General features: G+C 45.3%; 1 protein-coding gene across 1 annotated transcript in view; it reads left to right on the plus strand.

The window, feature by feature from the left end:
* The first annotated feature begins 10,508 nt into the window (after positions 1-10,508).
* The window catches only part of PLEKHN1 (pleckstrin homology domain containing N1), a 42,671-nt gene continuing 29,592 nt past the window's right edge, over positions 10,509-23,587 (plus strand). The window contains exons 1-2 of the mRNA XM_073656957.1: positions 10,509-10,775; positions 16,604-16,703. Coding sequence (XP_073513058.1) covers positions 10,693-10,775; positions 16,604-16,703 — 183 coding nt within the window. The 5' untranslated portion in view covers positions 10,509-10,692. The remainder of the gene's footprint in view (positions 10,776-16,603; positions 16,704-23,587) is intronic.

The following is a 23,587-nucleotide window of genomic DNA, read 5'->3' on the forward strand; positions in this document are numbered from 1 at the left end:
TGAAGACAGATTTTTCCATTAATGAGATAGGAGATGACAGTTGGTGCTTTTAAAATTCTATGAAGGAGGGAGGAGCTAGATTCTGTTGCACGTTCTCCTAAATGACAGTTTATTTATTTATTTTACTCACTTATATAGCGCCATTAATTCCCCAGCGCTTCACAGACAATATAGGTTACACTTCTTCATAGAACTTTATGAGCACCAACTGTCATCTCCTATGTCAGTGATGAGAAAGTACGAAGATTTTACCTGGGTATTGAGGTCTAAGGGGACCCCTCACCTATACAAGTTAATCCATCAGATAAGACCCTATTGCGCTTGGTGTTTCCCCTGTTCTCTCAATTTGGAATTTGTGTGACCACGGCGATTAAGCCTCCTTACCTTGGCATGCCAGAGCCAGTATGTCACTCTCCACAAGGAGAAACCTTATCCCTTAGACCTCAGTCCAGAGCCGTCATCTAGTCAAATCAGTTCTCATACTTTTCACTGATGAGGGGCAATACCCCAAAACACCATGTCTGCAAATTGACATTCTGATTTGCCTTTTATCCTAACTCATATTGCAAGACTTGTTAAAGGGTCGATAGTGATTTATAGGATCGCAGCTTCCAACAGGTGGCGCTATAGAGTTCTAGTCCTCTTCCTCTCTGAAGGGGCAATTTGAACCCGTGAATTGAGAATTTTGAGAGAGAAAAATCTGTCCTGGCGGAGAAAAGAAGCAGATTTCTCCGATAAGATATATTACAAAGTTACTTATTTTCATGTGCACTATTGATTTATGGAAAAAAAATAAATACATAAAACGACGATTACGATTAGGCCTTATCTCCCGACATGCACACCACCGTGACTTTAAAGCGAAGGGGGAAACTTTAAAGGGGTTTCCTATTTGTATCCAAATAAAGCTTAATCACTGAATAAATGACTTTTTTTTACTTTTAAACCTTGGGCCAATACATCAGAATTGGCATTATATAAACCAGTTTTGATGCAGAGTCCGCAGGAGTAAGACGCGCCAAGAGACAGTCAGTGACCGGAGTACAGTTCTCCTATAATGTATTCCACTTCTGTGGCATAAATTATAATTATTTTTTTCAGCCGTGCTTAAAATGTTATCAGTACAGGCAGAAAAATGTAAAAAAGCTGCAAAACGTTGCAACATTTGGAACCGTTTCCTAACATCTTCATGGTGCAAATTGTTTGCTGAATTGGGGCTGTAATTTTTCAATTTCTCACCATTGTCATGATATGTGTTGGCTGTCAGTGCACAAGACCTGTCTGTTGGTAGTAAATCATTATATGACTAGTCCTGACCTCAGTAAAATAGTGGATTCAATTGTATCCGGTGTAGACAATGCTCTGTGAGCAAAGTACATCAGCAACAGCTGCACAAATCGATCTTACAATTTTCTACACTGTATCAATCCAGAGTCCAGGCTGATTAGTGAAGGGTAAGGCCAGTATGGCCTCATACACATTAGACTAATGTCACTGATATTGACGGGTTCGACCAACAGCAAAACCAAGAAAATGAGCTGGAGCATAAATTGTTATATATGCAACGTTTAAGTGCATGTTCACACTGCGGCTATATAACACACAAAACTTAAGATGAGCACATACATGCTCTTATAAATTGCATGCAGTCTCGGACTGGCCCACATGATAACAGGGAAATCCTCCGGCAGGCCCCTGTGAAGAACTACTAATGACTAGTGCAGAAAAAAGAATCATCTTATCATTCATTGAGGAAGCTAGCCAAGTTAATATTACATAGAAGCATAAGTAAAGGGTCAGGTTATTTTTGCATGTAGTTGAACAGTGGGGCCCCAAGAATTCCATGTTACTGGGGGACCTTTGCCAATCCAGTTTGACACTGGTTGCATGTATACGAAGTTATGCTCCGGCTCATTTCTTTGGTTTTGCTGTAGTTTATTTTGCTTTGTACAAAGCGAGGGTAGCCCCCTTTCTGAGCTCGACATTTCATCTATATAACTTCTCAAAGACGGGTGTCGGACTGGGTCCTGCTCTGCCCCCATCTATATTGAGGTCAGCTGACACAAGTTGAGGTCTTATATCTTAATACTAGAGGATAGGACTGTCCCGATTGGGTACACCTTGTCGTGGTGGGATGGCTTTTACACCCTTTTGATCAAAAACAGTCTCTAAGTACCCTATGTAATTTATTTTACTCACTTAAAAAGCGCCATTAATTCTGCAGCTCTTTACAAACATTATAATCACTGTCCCCATTGGGGCTCACACTCTAGATTCCCTATCAGTCTTTGGAGTGTTGGAGGAAACTGGAGAACCCATGCAAACACGGGGAGAACATACATTTGTACTATTACTATTTACTTACTTACTGCGGAGTATATGCTCATCTTTTTTCTATCTTGGGTTTGACCCAAAGTCTAATATGTATAGAGACCTCCAAACTGCCCCCCAATAGATTATTTCGGGGGGGATAATAATACAGCATGTCTGATTTTGGACAGCTGATCCTTTTGTTCTCCCTGAGATAAGCCGCAGCCAGAGGAATCGCACAGCGGCTTTCTCATAGAGAACATAGGAGCGCTCGGCCGAACGAGTGCTCTCATATATTGAGGAGTGGGTGAGATAGCTGCTATCTGACAGCTACAGTATCTAAAGTATATGGAAGGCTGCCACATGCAGTATAATTCATTATAACTGCAGAAAATGAGCCCTATGGTTAAAGTATAAGCACCATAGGGAAGCCTCACTGGCTTATATCAGGGGCTTTTCCACTTGGGTGGGGTGATTCTACCTAAAAGACGACCACACTGAACTCCAACAATTATTGCAGATCCACCCACCATCCAAGGTGTATGAGAGTGTCCATACTCTTATATGACAGCAGAGGTCAGGGGAAAGAATGGTGGGACTTCAACATGACCTATCCTTTTTCATGTGAGACTGAGGACACCTGTATGTGTATTGCCGTTTTTAATACGACCCTCGGATTGCCCATGTTTGTCAGGCAATCCCCGCACATTTTGCGGCTGCGGGGACTCGAACATGTCACTCCAGCACCCGCGATACTCGGTGCATATGTAGCACCCTGAGGGTTCGGCTGCTACAGGGGTATTGCACCTCAACCCAGAGGTGTGATATTCCACTCCCGAGTAAGGAAGGAGCGTGGAACTGAGCTCGGTAGGCTGCATGCACTACACACATCCCATTTCCGAGGAGCAGACCGACGGTACTCCCACTTAGAAATGTGCAGGTACGACCGAGTCTGTTCCTGGCTGGAGTGGGAGGGGGGTGGTACATCCCAAGTAGTGTAGGGGCAGATAGGGGGAGCAGCCTGGGTAAAGGTAGGAGCTCATTGGGTGCTGGTCACCTGAGCTCACACATAGAGGGTGTATATAAGGTGGGCACCATCAAAGAACAGGGTCAGTTGCAGAGAGGAAGTCTGAGAGCAGAGGAGAAGAAAGACCCAGAGTGAGAGAGGAGAAGAGAAAGAGAGACCCAGAGGGGGAAACAGCAGAAAAGGACTCCAAGATCCCAACTTAAATCCCCGGGTGAAGAGTCGGCACAGGGTACCGGATCCCAAGCTGGTGGGGGCAGAAAACACACCCTAGCCAGAGACCGGAGACCGTGGGCAGCGTTTGCCACGGTCACCCATCACATCCACCCCGAAGGCACACCACAAGAAGGGTCAGGGAACCCAGGGCCAAGGGTGTCCCAACAGAAGGCCCGAGGGAGCTGGACCTAGGTGGATCACTGGTGGGGACGGCCAGAGAACGGGACAGAAGGAGAGCTCAGGGCCACGCTCCGGACTTGTTTGGGGGTTGGCTGGATCCAGGACCTGGTGGACGCAGCACGGCTCGGGTGGTCACTCGAAGCTGGAGTGACCAGTACAACATCTGCAGTAAGTAAACACCCTTAACTGCACAACCTGACTCTGTCTTCATTGCCGTTTGCACTGCACCACCACAACCCCCATCCTCTGCACCTGTCCCCCCTGAGGCTATACCCCTCCCGTTGGGGGTTATCCCACCAAGCTGCGCACCCACCATCAGCCTCAGCGGACCCTGCTGCAGCGGCGGCCACAGTGACCGCATCACAACGGGTGGCGTAGTCGACACAAAAGAACTCTTAATAACATCTGTAGGACTGCCACATAACACTGAGCTTGACACCCTGGGCACGGACCGGGTCACAGCCACTCGGAAGACTACAACCCCCATCTGATCCGGCTCCGGATATTCCCCCTAAAGAATATGGCCCAGGGGGCGCGTCAACTTTGGCGTAGTCGGCAGGATTACGTGCCCGCAACAACCGGGTACTGCGTGCCTGAAGAAAAGAATGAGTTTACCTCAAAAAGAAGTCTCCTGCCGGTTCCGGAGGGTCCCCGCCATCGGACCCCATCACCAGTCGATTCCCGCCGGTTGTCCGCCATTAACAGCGTTTTCCCGCCATCTGCAGAGTTTCCCGCCACTGGGAAGCGATTCCCGCCATTTCCGAAGGTTTCCCGCCTTGGAAGAGCGGACGCCATTATGGGCGTGCCAGAGGGTGGCGAGAGGCCACCTCCCATCGTGGGCCAGGACCGAAAATGGCGCCAAAAGTGGAAACCGCCCCCACCAACAGAGACTGTGATGCTAGAGGTGTCTGTCAGCGTGAAAGAACAGCCCCTGGAGCTGACAGTCACCAAGTGGCCCCGGGACCGCCCTCGAGGTGGGAGGGGACGAAAGGAGAGAACAAAGATGGGTGCCGCTTGGAGCAGTCTAGAGCGAGCGCACCCGGAGGCAAGAAGCCTGGAGAAGAGTAGCGGAGGAGCTTACCCGGAGATGGCGAGAAAGCAGAGCAGCACCGGCCCGTTGGCCAGGAGCCTGCTAGAGACCGAGGAAGGAGAGCAGAGCAGCACCGGCCCGCTGGCCAGGAGCCTGCTGGAAGAAGAGCAGAGCAGCACCGACCCGTTGGTCAGGAGCCTGCTAGACACCACGACCCCACTAGGCCTAGTGGAGGTCCTAGCACAGCTCCCCCGAGACCGGGAGTGTGCACAGACTGCCCTGGAGGGCCTCGCACGGAGGATGGCCCGGGTACAGCGCGAGATATTGGCGGAATGGAGCCGGCAGATGGCCCAGCAAGCTGAGACCAGTCAACGGAGCACGCTACCCTGGAAGAGGAAGCAGACCGCCTCTGAGGATGGCGCGGGAGGACCAAAGGCTGAAGACGGCGCCGAGAAGGGAGCCGAACGCATGGAGGCAGGTAAAGGGGACGCCTATACCCGAAGCCGGGAAACCGCCCACCTGCCCCAGCTCCCCGTCGCAGAGCCCGAAAGTCCCCCTGCTGTGCCCGAAAACGCCATGTCACCGACGCAGACTAGGCCCCAACCGGAAGCCGCCGCCGCGACCCCTGTGACGCCATGCGCAACGACCCCGAGCGTGGCAAAACAGGAAGCAACACCAGCCTGGTCGCAGGGCCTAGAATTCCCGGGCGTCGCATCACCAACAGCGCCCCCTACCTCCGCAGAGCCTCCGGCCTGGCCGCAAGGCCAGGTAGCCCAGGGCGCCGCCGTCCTAACGGTGCCCTTCACCTTCCAGGTGCCCCAGGCCTGGCCGCAAGGCCTGGGTAACCCGGGCGCCACCACCACCGCGCCCGCGCCCGTAAAACCAAGGGTGCCGCGTCTGGGAGAGGACTTGTTTGCCCAGCACACGTGGCCGGACGGGCAGCCTTTCATCTGGCCCCAGGAATATTATGGACTGGAGCACCAGAGGAGGGTTGGGGCCATGTGTGCACCCCTGATTCCGGCTCCGAAGCCCGTGATAAGGATCTCGCCCCCGCTTGAAGAGACCCAATTTGAGTGGGACCCCACCGGAGAAGATCTAATGGGGTTCACTCAAGAAACCCGGGCAGCTGCAGCGGAGCGTGCTGAGTGCTGCCGACAGCAGCTCGAGGAGTTTGCGAGGGAGCGGAGAGAGAGGCGGGTCCGGGAACAACAGGCCCAAATAAGGAGCGCCGAGCAGAAGAGCCGGACCAGGAGGGACCCCCGTGCAGCGCACAGTCCCCGCACCACCGGGACTGTAATCAAGTTCAACATGCAGCACGGGTGGGGCTTCATCCGAGACCACAACACCCCCGGCGACGTCTTTGTCACGCGCAGAGACGTGGAGTCCCATCTGCCGGAGGGGCACAGAGGTCGTGACCTTTACATCGGGGACGAGGTCACCTTTACCCGGCACAAGTGTGCCAAAGGACCTTACGCCCTCCATGTGCATCGCCTGACAGAAGAGGAGCTGCGATGTGAGGAGGAAGAGCAAGAGGACCCGGACGGGTCTGAAGCTAAGATCCCCAAAGAAAGAGCAGGAGGAAGACGTCGTTAAGTACAGCGGAGCAGGTGCTGTAAATAGTTACCCGACCAGGGTACAAAGAAACTGTTACTGCAAATATAGTCCCCGTTGGGACCAGCTGATGTGAACTGTTCACCCGTTTACCCTTAATCCCACTGACCGAGGACTGAGAGCGGTCATCCCTCCCCAATACCTGGCCGAGGACTGAGAGCGGCCACACTGTCCCTTGTATATAGTTGCGCGTCCTAAAGCGCCCCCTACCGGTTTTATAGGAAAACCAGTTTTCCAGAAAGACTGTCGCACTTTACCCGGTCACGCGTTGCACAGTGACCGGAGGAGGAGCCAGAGGCGACGAGAATGTTTTATATATATATAATGTTTTATATGTTTTATAAGTTTATGCAAAAATTTGTATGTTTTTGGTGTTTTGTCTTACAGCCCGAGGACGTGCTGTGATTTACCAGGGGGGAATGTAGCACCCTGAGGGTTCGGCTGCTACAGGGGTATTGCACCTCAACCCAGAGGTGTGATATTCCACTCCCGAGTAAGGAAGGAGCGTGGAACTGAGCTCGGTAGGCTGCATGCACTACACACATCCCATTTCCGAGGAGCAGACCGACGGTACTCCCACTTAGAAATGTGCAGGTACGACCGAGTCTGTTCCTGGCTGGAGTGGGAGGGGGGTGGTACATCCCAAGTAGTGTAGGGGCAGATAGGGGGAGCAGCCTGGGTAAAGGTAGGAGCTCATTGGGTGCTGGTCACCTGAGCTCACACATAGAGGGTGTATATAAGGTGGGCACCATCAAAGAACAGGGTCAGTTGCAGAGAGGAAGTCTGAGAGCAGAGGAGAAGAAAGACCCAGAGTGAGAGAGGAGAAGAGAAAGAGAGACCCAGAGGGGGAAACAGCAGAAAAGGACTCCAAGATCCCAACTTAAATCCCCGGGTGAAGAGTCGGCACAGGGTACCGGATCCCAAGCTGGTGGGGGCAGAAAACACACCCTAGCCAGAGACCGGAGACCGTGGGCAGCGTTTGCCACGGTCACCCATCACATCCACCCCGAAGGCACACCACAAGAAGGGTCAGGGAACCCAGGGCCAAGGGTGTCCCAACAGAAGGCCCGAGGGAGCTGGACCTAGGTGGATCACTGGTGGGGACGGCCAGAGAACGGGACAGAAGGAGAGCTCAGGGCCACGCTCCGGACTTGTTTGGGGGTTGGCTGGATCCAGGACCTGGTGGACGCAGCACGGCTCGGGTGGTCACTCGAAGCTGGAGTGACCAGTACAACATCTGCAGTAAGTAAACACCCTTAACTGCACAACCCGACTCTGTCTTCATTGCCGTTTGCACTGCACCACCACAACCCCCATCCTCTGCACCTGTCCCCCCTGAGGCTATACCCCTTCCGTTGGGGGTTATCCCACCAAGCTGCGCACCCACCATCAGCCTCAGCGGACCCTGCTGCAGCGGCGGCCACAGTGACCGCATCACAACGGGTGGCGTAGTCGACACAAAAGAACTCTTAATAACATCTGTAGGACTGCCACATAACACTGAGCTTGACGCCCTGGGCACGGGCCGGGTCACAGCCGCTCGGAGACTACAACCCCCCCCCATCTGATCCGGTGCCGGGTATTCCCCTCAAAAAGGAATATGTCCCAGGGGGCGCGTCACATACCCGAGCACCCTAGGCAAACTCGAGTAACAAGCACTTGCGCTCATCATTACTGGAAACCCAATGCAGCTTTTGCCCATGTATAGATTTGAACCCAGGACCCCAACTTTGCAAAGAAACAGTGCTGACCCCAGAGATGCCGTCCTCAGTCCAATGTACAAAATTCCCACCTTACTAGTCCAATAATGAAATGCAAAAGGGCTTGTGAAGACTGGATCCAAGGAGTCTTCAGATGTGATGTTTCTACTGGATGACCCAGATCTCGATACAACCGGTCTAAAGACACATTATAACACGTTCTCTTATTGTATGAAGTCATAAACCCTCCCGAAAGTCAAATGTTTACATCCCGGAGTCTGTGGAATTTAGGGAGAGTTGGCTGCGAGGCATACACTGCTGTTTGCATACAGCTCTTATCTAATATTTGCATTTTTCCTGCAGGCATTTCTTCATAAGACAAATAGCGGGTAGGAATAATTTGTTGTTATGGGGTGTAATAGGGCAAAACTTATGCTCCTTTGGGGACAAAATAAAAATATTCAACCAGAGCCGATCTGCTTCAATGGCCTTGGTGATTTGACCTTATTTTTCACGATTCAAAGGGATATTCCCATTTTGGAAATTGATGCCGTGTCTGATAGATGTAGGTCCTACTTCTGAGACCTGCATGTGTCTGGAGAATTGTGCATTTTTTTCACTCCATCAGTCTGAATGCATTCATCTGAGTATCCTGCAACAAATTGTACATCTGGAAATGTTCTTTTTTTAGTTCTGTGTATTAGCTACTTATTCTTTGATATATCCAAAAATAATTATACATTTTACATTAAAGTACAGACAAGGTACTGCTTCAGTCCAAAAACAGTGCCACCTCTTGTCCAGGGGTAGTGTCTGGTACTGCAGCTTAATTCCAGTTTCAATATAAAGAAATGGTAAAATCAATGAAATTATCACTATAGCCATGAAGGATATCACTACAGCTGCTACATTTTGGTTTCGATCAACTGGGATCCCCCATTTAAGGGAGCGCTGAGGCGCCCAGCAGTTGGATTATCACCCTGGTATCTGTTGCTCTACCCCATTAACAGTGGCGTGACTTGAAGCTCATGGGACTCAATGCAAAATCTCCAACAGGACCTCCAAGTATCATAGTATTGGTCCTAGTATATGGGCCAATGGTGTTATTTCCAAGATAGTAAGTTATCCCCACTAACCAGCGATTAAGAAAGGGGCTCTGGAACCCATAAAATCCTGTCTTGAGTGGAGTGGAGATGCACACGGTCAACCTCTCCTCCCTTTATTGTCTATGGGACTGCTGGAGAAAGCAGAGTACAGCGCTCTGCTACGGCTATCCCATAGACAATGAACGGAGCTGAGGATGGAGCTCCACTCCATTCATGATGGTGGTTCCCTAGCTCCAGACCTTGTTCTTGGGATCATTGGAGTTTAAAGAGATTAGTAAATTATTCCCAACCTGTTATTTTGGGAATAACCTTTTACGGGGATGTTTTTATGAGTCATTTATGTAACTTTTTTTCTCCTACAATTTTTCACTTTTCCATAAAAACGTCGATTTATAAAACATCGTCACGACTTCTTTTAGATGCGATGTATCCGCATCGTTTTTGTTCCAGAAGACCCCTTTCTTTTCCTAATTCCATATTCTACCATGGTGGCTTTTGCTAGAAGAATGGACCGGTCACTTCTTTTACCCACTTCAGTTTCCAAAGCCTGAAGCAGTTAAAGCAAGTTACAGAAGATGGAACGTCAGCACAGCAGTGCATTATATTCATTATTTTTTTTTTTAGCGCTTTTTCAGATGGGTTTCGGACAGAATTCACCTGAAAAAGATACTGTGCTCCAATACTCTAAGGCCTCATTGAGATGTCCAATTTTCACGGATAGAGCTCGTACCTGTGATAGTCTATGAAGCCAGTAAAGAAAAGGAGAAATCCAGCTGACGGGCAAAGAGTTTCTCTGTGCTCCGGGTTACAGGGAAACACTAATGGTGGAATTCCCATTCTCGTGCCATTCACATTTCCGTTATTTTTCTTGGTCCAAGAGGTCCACGGAAAATTGGCCAATTTGCTTGTATCAAAATTGGCAATGCAAGTCAATGGGTCCGTGAAAAAAATTGTACCGCAATCAGATAGCATCCAATTTTCATAGACTGTCCGAAAGCAGAAGGTGGAGAACGTTTTTTTTTATTATTTCTCCACATATGAGAAAAATGAATGACACTCGGATCAGAATACTCTCTCCGTTTTTCTCGTACGTGAAAAACTGGACATTGTTTGGGCCCTAAATCGGAGTGAAGGTGGAGCAGAACAACAACTCCCAACATGTCCTGGCAGACCATCATCTGATGACATGTACAACTTTTGTATTTATTCGATATTATCATTGTCCAGTACAGTGGAGTAAAATTGCACAAGTGTAATCAGATTTCCCAGCAGCAGGGATATGGGGTAATTGTGACTATTTAGCCCCCTCCCCTTGTCCCCAATTCACACAGCAGTGTCAGCCCCAGTGCAGACTCAGTGCGGCGGGTGTGTTACCCGGGCAGGGCAGGCTGCAGTCAGTGTGATTGCTCACAGGGTGACACCCACAATTACACCCGTGGGAGCGGAAGTGAGGATGAGTAGGAGTTCAGTCTTCTTCCCTCTGCTCAGTGTGGATCAGAAGAGCAAGTGATCAGGATGGGGAACCTGAGCTGTGTACCGCAGCCTCACCGCCAGCTGAGATACTCCTTCTCCAGGAAGAACTCCATGCAAAGCAAAGAGTAAGTCCCCCATGTGTCACCCCTCATACTGTATATATAGAATCACTTTTTGTTACCAAATACTGCTAAAAAAAAAGTTTTGAAAAAGTTTTTAAAAACTTTGTGTAATGGTTCTATCAGCCCTGGATGTCATTTGGATTCCATTTCCTACTTTTAATTGGACAATATATCTATAAATTAAGTGTCTGGATATGATCAGGTTGAATCATTACTGGAAAAATTTATTTTTTTTAATATTTGTGATCATAATTTGTAGCAGATACTGGAATTAATGATCAGGGGGTGCACACAAGTGTAACATTATTGCTTATATATTTGTATACATCTTGTGCTTACACTTAATACATAATGTAACATTTGTCTGGTCTTATGACCGAGAAGATACATTGGTGGCGCAGATCCTACAAATTCTAAGAATTCCTGTGCATGAATGGTAATCTAATCTATGGGATCACTTCACAGCCTTGTGATCAAAAATATCATTATATAATTGGTTTTATAGGCGATCAATGAACAGTAACTGTCCCTGATGTGTAAGGCTACGTTCCCACCATGAACCTTTTTGAAATTGCAGATTTTCTGCACCCACTAAGTAAAATAGATAACTTTCATTTTTCCGAAAATACGCAGAGTAAAAAAAACTGATTGTGGGAGCGTTCCCATGATGAGTTTTTGTTGAGTTTTTATCTCTGCATATTTTTGAAAAAATGTAAGTGATCTATTTTACTTAATGGGTGCAGGAAATCTGCATCATCCAAAAAGCTCATTGTGGGAGTTTTGGGAGCACATGGTGATTTAAAGGGGAACAGAGCAGAAGTTGTGGGAAAGTTTCTGGAGTCAGAAGTGTGGTCCAAGTGGTTTGGAAGTTCGTTGCTTTGTGTTAGGTCTATTTGCATATCTATTGTATGTTTCCTGGAGCAGGAGGTGGGGAGAGACCAGATAGTTTAGTTTGTGGATTGAAAAGAAAATTTGTAACATTTAATACACACTCTCATTGCCAGATTCCAAATGGATTTGGCAAGGATCTTATGTGGCTAGTTACTGGCAGACCCTATTGGCTATTCTTTGGGAGGGGATATATATTTTAGTGGACAATATTCTTTGGTTTTCCCCTTACTCAACACGCATGGTTGTCTGAGCAGAACATGTGTGCTGGTATATAGGGGAGGGGGAGGCGAATGCAAGAACTGCCAGGAAAGCATTTTCAGCTGCCAGTTACGCTCAACAGAATAGCTGCCACTTAATACTTAGAGTGGCTCGGTCCTCAGACTGTAGCAAGTACTGAAGTGTAATTGCTTCCTTGTTTAAAGAAACCCGTTGATTGATTTAACAATCAAGAAGTGTTAAACTACTTTGAATAATTCTTCTACCTGTAAAAAGTATACATTGTTTAGAAAACATTACAATAGTGCATGCAATATATGCTAACGACTAATACTACCCCTAGAGAGTCATGTGGGCAGTGCCGCCCGGCTAGAGAGTCATGCAGTCCTACACCACTGCTAGTTGGGATGTGTCATTCCAGCTATGGCAGCACCTGGCACAATACCGGTACCTTGGTCTCTGCTTCTTCTCTGGATGCCACAGGAGAGGTCTTGGAATAACCTATCCCGGTTTGTGAGAATGCAGGACTCTTGGCCTGAATAGCACCGCCCAGTTGACTCTTTGAAAGAGTCATTAGCATATTATACATGCACCATCCTTGCTTCAGTTTTTGCACAATGCTAGAATGCACAGGTTATATGGGTAGAAAACTATTATGGTACGGTACTGGTTCAATGTAGGAAAACCAAGTGACTGGTTGCCTTAAAGGGAATCTGTCAGTAGGATCAACCCTCCTAAGCCTTCTATACACACATGTAGGTCATAGGAAACTGAATAAAATGATACCTTGATATCTACAATCTGATGTCTTATTCCAGAGAAAGCCACGTTTTTCTTAATATGTAAATGAGCTGTTAAGATCTGTGGGTCGGACATAGATCTCCCCGAGAATCTACATGCAGCGATTACTTTATAACAAAGGGGTTGTTGCCAGCATGAGACATGGAGGTCAGGAGAGCGGATTATCAGTCATTACATGTCTCACACTGGTAACTTCCCCTTTCATTTATAATAAGATCTGGAGGCAGATTCTCAGGGAGATCTATGCCCGGCCCATAGATCTTAACAGCTTATTTACATATTAAGAAAAACTTGTATCTCTCTGGAATAAGACAGCAGATTGCAGATATCATTTTATCCAGCTTCCTATGACTTACATACCCATATAGACGGCTTAGGAGGGTTGATCCTACGGACAGATTCCCTTTAAAGCAATGGAGGGTGCAAACCGTCGACCATATATCCAGTATGTCTTCTCCCATATATGCATCCAAATATTTTGTTCTCGAATGTGCATATCTGACCCTATTGTATTTTAGGCACAAGTTGCTCAATGACCGACGTGTCCTTTTAAAGTTGGCAAAACATAAATTATACTTTCGGCCCTCAGGTGTAAGTGCCATTTATAAACTGGACTATGACATTTCCCACTAATGGCTCCTTTTGTACACAAGCCTCTGTTAGGAAGGTATAATTAGCTTCTAAATGTAATTAATTACCGGTTTTACACATGAGGTTAATTTGATGGGAGATTAAAGGGTTACTGAACTTTAACCTCCTGCCTCCCCAGAAAAAAATGATAATGCATTTACCATGCCAACAGATTTTATAATTAGGTTTTGGGCAGTTAAAATACAGGGACAATTAAGCCCCAGGGGTCTTACCCTCCCCCCACCCCCAGTATGTTACTGTAGACAAAACTACTTGCCCTAATTATATTACATTAAGGCAATCACATGTACTCATGGGGTGTGAAAGATCTGGACTGATAAAAATATATATTTTACATACAGTCCTGGATGTAGCTATTTGATGTATTGGCAAGAATTAGAAACAAAGGTCTACTTTTCTTCTAGATACAGCGCCTCCCTTGTGAATGGGTTGTGTCTGGTACTACAGCTTAGTCCTATTAAGTCAGTGGAGTGGAGCTGCGATACCAAGCAACACCATTGGCGGAAAAAATCACTCTTTTTATTTTGACTCTTAGGGTATGTACACACACAAAGTATTTGAAGCTGAAATTTCAGCATCTCTTGGCAGGAAAATTGCTACTTAAAAATGCACATTTTTAGCATGTGTTTTTTGGTGTAGATTTTTCCCCACTCACTAATATGGGTGAAATATGCAGTAAAAATGCTTTAAGAATTGACATGATGCAGATTTAAGGCTCTGTGCACACGTTAAGTTTTTTTGGTGCAAACATTTCTGCATCTTTTGGCAGGAAAAACGCAGTGTAAAATGTGTGTTTTTGTCGCAGATTTTGAGTAAGGGTGAAATCTGCAGCACAAAAAAAAAACAAGCTGAAAGAAAGGACATGCCGCAGATTTAAATCAGCAAGTCAAAAATAAGCAACGTGTGAAAGAGACTTGAATGTTCCCATTCACTTTGCCGGCATGAAGAAACTCTTCAGGTTTTGTGACAAAATTTGTGCAGAAAAAAAACGGGACAAAAATCAAACGTGTGCACGTAGCCTAAGAAGAAAATCATGAGAGATTGTATTCGCTTTCCTGGTACTAGGAAGTCTAAGATTTGTGACACAACTGCGCAGAAAAAATGCACAGTCCCATAGAGCTTTTTTTTTTAAAAAAAAATCCGGAACTTTACACAGTCATTAATAATGGAGCTGAAACGCACACCAATGCCCTGAACGAAAATGGTGGACACCTTTACGTCTGATCCGTTAAACCCATCCCCCCCACACTGTCTACATTTACTCTTGCGGAGTATCTGAGGTTTCTCTCTTGGGACTTAAAACACGGAGTGACATTAAACTTGGGTATGAAATTCTGTTGATCTAGCAATTGCCAGAGCTGTGGACATGCTGGTATCAGTGGTATGTATGTCTGCCCGACCCGTCTGGGTAGAAGATCTCTGTTCAAGTAAAATATTAAATGAACCTCCCGTTTTGATCCGGGGTGCGGTGCACAATCTGATCTGCACTTACGCATGCTGATCAGTCTTTACTGCCGGTTACTAAACCGCCTGTGTCATGTTTACCTCTGATACATTCTTCATGGGAAAAATTCCAGCAGTTTTCTGCATTGATTGCTGCAATGTTTATGGCGGCCACTAAAATCCTCTTATCAGTTTTCTTCTTGCCTCGGGTTCTCTGTAATCTTCGAAGTAATACATTAAATGGCAATAAAGGATTTGATATTTTAGATTTAGTTTGCAGAATTTTTTTTTTTAAGTGCAATGTCAGATTTTTGCCCTTTTATGCAAAACGCCAAACTTTTGTTACTATGATCGTTTACTCAACATACAGTTTGCATATTATCGGCTGCACATCCAGTGTCAGTAATGAATTTTAGGCTTGTTTTCGCCAATGACTGGGAAGGAACGTTCTTGCGTATTATTGACCCCTGCATGGAGCTTACATGGTAGCACAAGAAATCCATGGATGGTTAGGATGAAAAAAAGCTTTTTTGATACTGTTTATTATACTTAAATCTGCACCAAATTCTGTGAGTTGATGTTAAAGCAAATCTTATGCGTAAGGGTAAAATCCAGAATGAAAGAATTGACAAAATCCGCATTGGGGATCTCGCTTACTTTGTCAGTACTGTATTTGTTCTGTGCACATGTTGCGGTTTTGTCGCATTTTTTTTCTGCTCAGGTTTGTCATCCAACCTAAAGGATTTCCCAGTACCAACAAAGTGAATGCGATTCCTGAAGTCTCACATTGCTTATTTTTTCCCTCGTAGATTGAAATCTGCAGCATGTCAATTCTTTCGCCGTTTTTCCTGCAGATTTCACCCATACAAATGAATGAGAAAAGTGCATGTAAAAAATGTTTTTATTGCTGCGTTTTTCCTGCCAACGCATCAGTATTCGCAGCAGATTTTTCTGCTGCAAATACTAAACGCGTGAACATACCCTTGCGGTGGAAATTTTCTGCATGGAAAATCCGGAACGTGTGCAATCACCCTTATGGAAGGTGTACACGACAGAATTCTCTCCATCCGTGACAAACTGTCCGGTTGTGCTGATCAGATTGGCATGAGTTTTTCACGAAGGTGGAGAGAAAAAAAAAAGTTTCTTCATTCTCTCTGTGAAAATAAGACCACACTCGGATATTTTTCACGGAGCCATAGACTTGCATTGCCGATTTTTGGATCAAAATCGGACATGTCTCCAATTTTTTTTTCTCGTCGGTCCGAGGGAAAAATCGGATGTGCCCCATAAAATAACATAGGCATGAGTGCTATCTGTGAAAACTACTCTTCCGAGATCATTGGTCGTGTGCACGAGCCCTTACATGGGGGGGATTTTGTGTCTCCATATTTTGGCCACAACTCCTGATCTGACAGTTTCACAGAGATCTTCTAAGTTGTCAGTTCGGTTCATTAGCCCCAATACTGCACCCGGGATTTTTAGTCAAAATCGTTAAGCTAAAAAATTACACCGGAAGTGAATCTCCCAACAAAAAGGGAAAGCAAAAAAAAACCCGGAAGCGACTCTCCCAACAACAAAAAAAACGGAGCTGGGGAAAGCAAAAAAATTAAAATCCAAAGGCAAGCCATCTTGTCAGCAGGAAACGTCCGACTTGTCATAACATTGTGAAGCTGTTCCTGACACATGGGCTCATAACACTTTATTATAGGTCATAAAGTGTTAACGTTTTTGTAGCCACCGGTGTCAGCGTGACATTTCATAATAACATTGATGTATGCCTAGCGGTGAAAGGATTCCATGCAGCTGTCTCATCTGTCCTCTCTTCACAGGCAGGACAGCAGAACTAAGTGGACTTATCTGTTCGGGAATGAAAGTGGCGTCAGAAGAGTGACTCATTCGGACAACATTCTGCACTACATCCCCGGGAAGGTAAGTGCTTGTGTCAATGAACCCAAGTAACATGTAGCCGGCCGGCTTCTCGATCTGCCCAAAAAGGGCCCCTGTGCAGGAACAATATATGGGCCCTTTACAGTCCAATAGCTCATCGTAATGCACAATTCCACCTGCTTTGTTTGGAGCTGGTAGTGGCCCCCTTGTGAGGCTGAACAGCTTGCACCAATGATACGTCCACCCCTGGGTTAAGGGTAAAGTCCCGGTCTTATCCATATTTCTGCATGCTTGGAAATTGGGATCGGCTGCCAATACAGCCTTCACTCCTTACGACTCCCGTAGAAAAGGATCAAATTAATCCGAACGGGGCTGGATCAAGGTTCTAAGGACTACTTCCAGTTTTGGAGCTGATCTATAGATTTGGTATAAGCATTTATTTATTACGATGAATTGAAGGTGCATTCCTGGTTTCCTGTGGCTTCACTGAGATCTGTGTGGTTTTATAAGCGTCTGTAGCGTCCATCCTGCTTGATTATAAACCAACCCTAAAAAGCGATCGGTAAAGCTCCTAACAAAAGCTCAGGACGACCACAGGAAATGTAAAATTTCTCCAGCTGCTCTGCTTTATTTTCTGATTTGGGGCAAGCTAAGCTCCATAACTTAATTACTAAAGTGACAGCCGCTTCCAAGCCATGGCAATGGTTTCTTATGGTGAGAAAAGTTTAAAAATTCCATGACTTTGAGATCCTTGCAAGATGTCAGAATTCATGTGGCTGTCAAGTGATTATTTTTTGGGGACCCTTTCCTTGTACTCTTCTCCTAAAGGGGGCTGGGTGGGGAGAGTTGAATTGGATGATTTGGGGGTAGAAGTCATCAAACCTCTTGAGTAAATAAAGAGTTATTAAATCTTCATTATGGAAACTGCTTATCCCTTCGAGTAGTAAGGTCTGATGTCGCTTAGAAATTTATAATTGGAACCTTAGAGTTGTCATTGATTTGACATTTATAAGAATTTTTAATTTTAGTTCAACAGACCGGAGCGTAACAACTTTATATATTTCTATGAAGTTGTCATGCGAGCCACCGGCCAGTCCGTGCACTGTTTTCAGAGTTCATTCCGATTTATACGGCCGTCTGACTGCGCTCTTGCATTGATTTTCAAAGTAAGCACACCAGCCTCATCAGGTCTAAAAATCTATTTACTAATGTTTGTATTGTGAAATCTGCTGATGAATCCACTTGTAAGGAGCACAAACAGTCATATTGGTTATGGTTTGTGCAGCTGGATAGCCACTAATTGGCCAGATCATTACATGCTGACATTGTGGGGAAGCCACCGTGAAATACAATTTCATCACACCTTCCTGAAACCATTGAGAAATTATGTCTGTTGAATTCTACAAAATAGTTTTGTTTGCTTTTTTATATGCTGTTAATGCTCAGAACTCCACGCTTCATGAACTTTTACGCTTTGCGAACATATGAAGGTAATGTTGCGACATTGGGAGGTGGAGGACTGACTATTATAATGGTGTTTGGGAACTCGTATTCTATACAATGTTCCAGGTCAGAAAAGGACACAGATGACTTGTGCTGCTTCATTGGATTTATGGAGGCATGAAAATTTAAAGGGACATTAAATGCAAAGCGAGCGGCTAATGTGAGTGCATCATGGAGGAAGACCTATAAATCGCCCGGAGACGTAAATCTCAATGTTGGACTGTCCTGGAATTTACTAACCGGCTCAGATGAAACCTTTTCAGCGGACTAAGGCTAGGTTCACAAATCTGACTTTCACAGTCTATGTACAGATCCCAAAATTTGGACCGGCTGCAAGTCCCCTGATCTGAACTCAACAGCCTTGTTTATGCCAGTGGGGTTAATTTTGGGCATCACCTCACTGTCCATACACGGATTGTGAAATTTGGATGTGGGAAGCCGTCCTAAAGGATTTCTGTGTCTGAAAGTTGTACTAAAATCAGTAAAATCTGTGTGCGTGCAGAATTAGTAGACATTAAACAAGTGTTAAATGGGTTTGGCCATAAGTGCAAATTATCCATAGGATTGGTGAGAACTTACTGATCGCTGAAACCTCCACCGATCCCGAGAACATGGCGCTGGAGCGCTACTTTTGAATAGAGCAATGGTTTAGTATGCGTTCCCCGGCTCCATTCATTCAGTTTTCTCTCGCCCTTCCATAGACAATAAATGGAGCAGGACCATCATCCAATTCAGATCAGGCACTCAGAACCCAGTTTTCTGGATCGCAGGGGGTTCTGATGGCGAGACCCTCAGCGGTCAGCAGGTTATCATCTAATCACAAGATGCGTGATAAATTACATTTATGGCCCAATTCCTAATAAATGAATATTCCCACTGGAGGAGTCAATCTATTGCTTACAAAGGGGCGTTTGCGCTTTCCGATTATCGTTCCTGGAATCACTAGTTTCACGATAATCGTACAGTCTAAACAGGCGACCGATCACCCAACGAAAGAGCAAAATCTTCTGGCTTGCACAAAAAATCATCATTCTTGACAGCTCACTGTCCATGTGCTGCCGAGAACAATGGCAGCCTGTGTGCACCGAGCGATCCATGACTGATCGTTTAGTGCTCATCATTAAGCGCGGTCCGTCTGTGTTAAACAATTACCGATCAGTCGTAAACCGCCATTAAGGTAAATGCACCATAAGGGAATGTGCACATGGAGTTTTTGGAAGAAGTCAAAAATCCTGTATTCTTCAAGTGAAAACCTACTTTTTTTTGGAAGATTGGTTTTTTTTTTTTGCAACCTTTTAGTTGGACACTGCCTAGTTTGGAGCGGATTCCATCGGGAAACTTTATTAAAGAAGTGACATGCACCATCTTTTCTCCCATCGGGTGTTTTTCAGACCCTAAAGCGGAAATAATAAACGCCCAAAATACTGAACGAAGTGGTTTTATTATGGAATTTTACTTTATTTATTTTTTTCTCTTTGGTGGATGTGCTTCAAAAACTCCATAAACAAGAAAAACTACATCTTCACAGAGACTTGTAATAAAAGTTTTTTTCAACAGCTGTGCATGGCATTCGGATCACTTGAGGAGCATTCTGGCTTCTTGCTCTTTCCATTGTTTCTTCTGCATTTTACCCCTCTGACAATGTGCATTCACGTTCCGGTCCCCCCCCCCATATATCGAGAGAAAAACATGGGGGACAAGTAGAGGGATTGTTTTGCAGCACCTGGCTGGTTTCATTATATGAGTCACCCTGTCTGCCCTGTGGTTTCTGTGCCGTTTATCTCCATCCTACAGGCACATGGAAATATGCTGACCTGGCCGTCTTCATGCCAGACTTTCACTTAAAGTTGCAATGTCTCGATATTTAGGAGCGGGTATGTTTACAGGCTGAACTAGGAACTGACGAAAATATTTTCTTTGGGCTTTTTCAATCTATAGATGGCAAAGACTGTGGCTAATTTGGACAATAGACCTTTTGCCCTCGGCCATAAATGATACTGTCTCTGACTCAATTCAATGGTCGGTCACCTTTTGGATGACTCCAGCTAAAAAGTAACTTAAGGTTACTACCTGGTCTGCCAGGGATACAACAAAGATGGCTAAAGTGTGCGGGCTGCGTTTTTTGTTTTTTTTCTTCTCACAAGTCTGTTAACTTTTCTGATCATGATGTACAACAATAAATTTATATTGTGGTACCTTGTTAGAAAAATCGATTGTATATACTTTTATGACTAAAGTATTCTCGGAGTGATAACTTTTTTAACTTTTCTGATCAAAATTGGACGTGTCTCCATTGTGGCACCAAAAGAAAACAGAACGAGTATGTGTTGTGTCTATGTAAGAGACTTGCGACAAAAAATGGCCGCCTGAATGAAGCCTTGTTTTTAGGAGTTTTCTCCCACCCGCTTTGTGCAATTTGGGAAAACTAAAGTAGGATTATCAACGCTATCAATAACCTGGGTTCAGATGAACATATAAAAAACATAGAAAACTTGTAGACCTTTCATCCGTGTCCGTATTTGTACATCTATACTTTAAAAATGTAATCACATATTTTCTTAGGATAATATTGGCAATGTATCCATAAAAATCGGATGCGATACAGGTGATCCATTTCTTTTCCCTCTCCATCCGTGAATGAGCCCTTTAAAGGGGTTCTCCGCTCAATAGGAACATTTTCCTATGGGCAGCAATAAATTATGGCATCCTCACCCCTGTGGTCTGCTCCTTGCTCCAGTGATGCCATCTGGAAAAAAAAACGGACATGATGGGGGCAAAAAGCACAAATCTAAGTCCATTACATCTCCCTTTGCAATCTATGGCTTCGTTGGGGTTCTGTCTGAATCAAATGATCACCCGGACATATTGGATAAACGTAGTGTGAACTGGGATTTGGTTCTCTATAATTACAAGTTATTTAGAGCTTCAGCCCATTATCGAAATCATACACTGCTCATCTCCGCACGCGCCTCCAGAACCAGCCGAGCGAGTTCTTCACCCGTCACTCCTCTACTAATCGTAATAGAAGAGCAATTATCCAAATAATTGTATGAAAAGCCAAAAGGGACGGTAATGTTCAGCGTGTTTGCTTTTATGCAACTCCACGCAGGGAGGACGGGGCGTTAATAATGCTGCGTGTTGTCCTTGACATCATAACTTGCACCTATATTGTTTCCTCTGGTTTAGTCATCCGTCTGTCATATCATACAAAGGAGCGGTGTGAGGGCGCACGGATCCGGTCACCGGCAGAATGGATCTGATTCATTGCTTTAGAAAGATTCTGCTTCCAATTTCTTTTTCTAGGTGATCCAAGTGTTCCCTGAAATGTAATCACGTGGGATTTTATAGGAAAAAGGGTGTGAGACACAAGTATGTTCACCATCACCACGCCTTATCCCGTAGCACGTATCCTGGGAAAGGAGGTTTATTATGAAGGTCACAAAAAAAATTGTCTGCCCTGTTAGTTTTACAAGAATGATAAGAAATCAGCTAGATATTTCATAGTGGAGCAATCAATTGGGGTCTGATCTCTAGGACCCCACTGTTTCCAAAACACTGGTAATCCCCCACTCCCCACGTACCTTTTTTTTAATTTTTTTATTTTCCATATCTTCTATAGACTTTAAAGGGCAGTGACTGTGCAGCAGATGGATTCCACTGATCACATGTTTATGGCACGTCTTGGTATTGCCTTAGAGGTTTTCAAGTCCATATTAAATGAATAAAATTTCTAAAACAGGCAACTTCTCAGTTTACCTCTTATTAAGAAAATTCTCAGGGTTCTATAAAACAAAGGGATTTTTTTTTTTACTCTATAGTGTACTGCTAGTGTATAGAGCTTGTAAGTGCTGCTCTGAAGCTGGCCGGATCGTTAGATGCAGTCAGCCTCAGTCTCCTGCTCTCCTGGAGCGCAGAGGCAAAGCTGCTTGTGACACCGGAGAGTGGGCAGTTTGGGAACAATGACACGACCATACTGCCGACCCAAACTTTCAATCATCAGGAGCGGACTGCCCCAATTATGAGACAGGAGAGTGGTGTGCTTTTCAAGATATGACTTTGAGACCACTCTAATCCCTTTATGATAGAATTACGAGTTTCTGCCAAAATCTACTTGCCAACCAATTTTCTCCTAAATTCCTTGAGGCCCTGATGTAGAGCTGCAGAAGTGCCACCACCCCTTTGATAGTTGAGGTATCATTGATTGGACTTCAACCAATTTCTTATCGTTGTACCAGGGGCAGAAGAGGACTCCTAAGCCAGAACTGTATATGGGCCCTTTCCAGTCCAACAGCTCATTATAATGCACAACTTTGTGTCCTTGTCAGAAGCTGCTTGCAACTTTGGAGATGGAAGTGGCCCCTTACGTCTTGGGTCCCAGTATGGCTGCATAGGTTGCTCCAGTGAAATGTTCGCACCACCATACACCCTTGCAGGGTATTATCCGTTCAACCATTAGGTCTATTTATGTGAAAAGCAATGTCCTTAGACATGTTAAAGTCTGGTTCTGAATACTTTAGATTTTTTTTCAAGGAAAATGGGAAAGTTCCTTGCTGATTCTCTTGCAAAACACCCTTGTATGTTTGTACATGTTGCACTGTGGACCCAGCAGTGACTCCAGTAGCCATCAGCCAGGGTGCCAGACTAATCTTTTATTTGGAGTCATGGCTGAGCTGTTCTCTGCTGCACCTTTTGTTTTTCCACTGACTGTTCCCTGCTCTCTGCGGCTCCAGTTTGGCTGCATGAAACATGTCAGAAGGGTAATTTCCTTCCATTCGTCACCTAACTGAGGGATCAAGGTGTCATCCAGCGTCTGTGTATTTCAAAGTAGTCTTCGGCATAATGAGCCCCCCCCCCCCCCAAAAAAAATAAATTAAATTCTGGGTAAATCTCAATTTATGTATTTGCGTAATGGGCTGGAATACAAAGTGCATAAGTGTCCACGGGGCTGGAGAGGATGGTCTCTGTGCAGTTGGGGCTGAGACCATTTTGCTTTTTTTTTTCTACGATGGAAATCTTAATTTTCTTTTAGCTCAACTATACCCTGACCGACCCAATTCATTAAATTGTGTTACCACTTTGTTGTGAAAAGTTCTGAAACAATCCCGGTCAATGGCACTGGATAATTGGAACCATTTTAAGTACAGATATTCCAGCACGTAAAAATCACATAAGTAAATAGAGGTGGTCTGCGTGTCCTTGCCTCTCTGGGGAGATCATTGGAGTACCCTGGACCCTTCAGTGCGCAGTGCCGTGCCTATGAGTGTGGCTGAGCCTGGTATTGCATCCCAACCCCCCCCCCCAAACCATTGATCTTCTGACTGGTGCGGGTCCAATGGTCAATTCCTGCTGCTCATTCATTATCCTAAAGAAAATCCATAAATTGCAAATCCTGGAAAACTGCTGTATACATTATTTGTGTGAGT

The sequence above is a fragment of the Phyllobates terribilis genome, unplaced genomic scaffold (genome assembly GCF_046119375.1).
Source record: "Phyllobates terribilis strain yellow unplaced genomic scaffold, ASM4611937v1 Scaffold_12__6_contigs__length_324123572, whole genome shotgun sequence".
NCBI classification, from domain to species: domain Eukaryota; kingdom Metazoa; phylum Chordata; class Amphibia; order Anura; family Dendrobatidae; genus Phyllobates; species Phyllobates terribilis.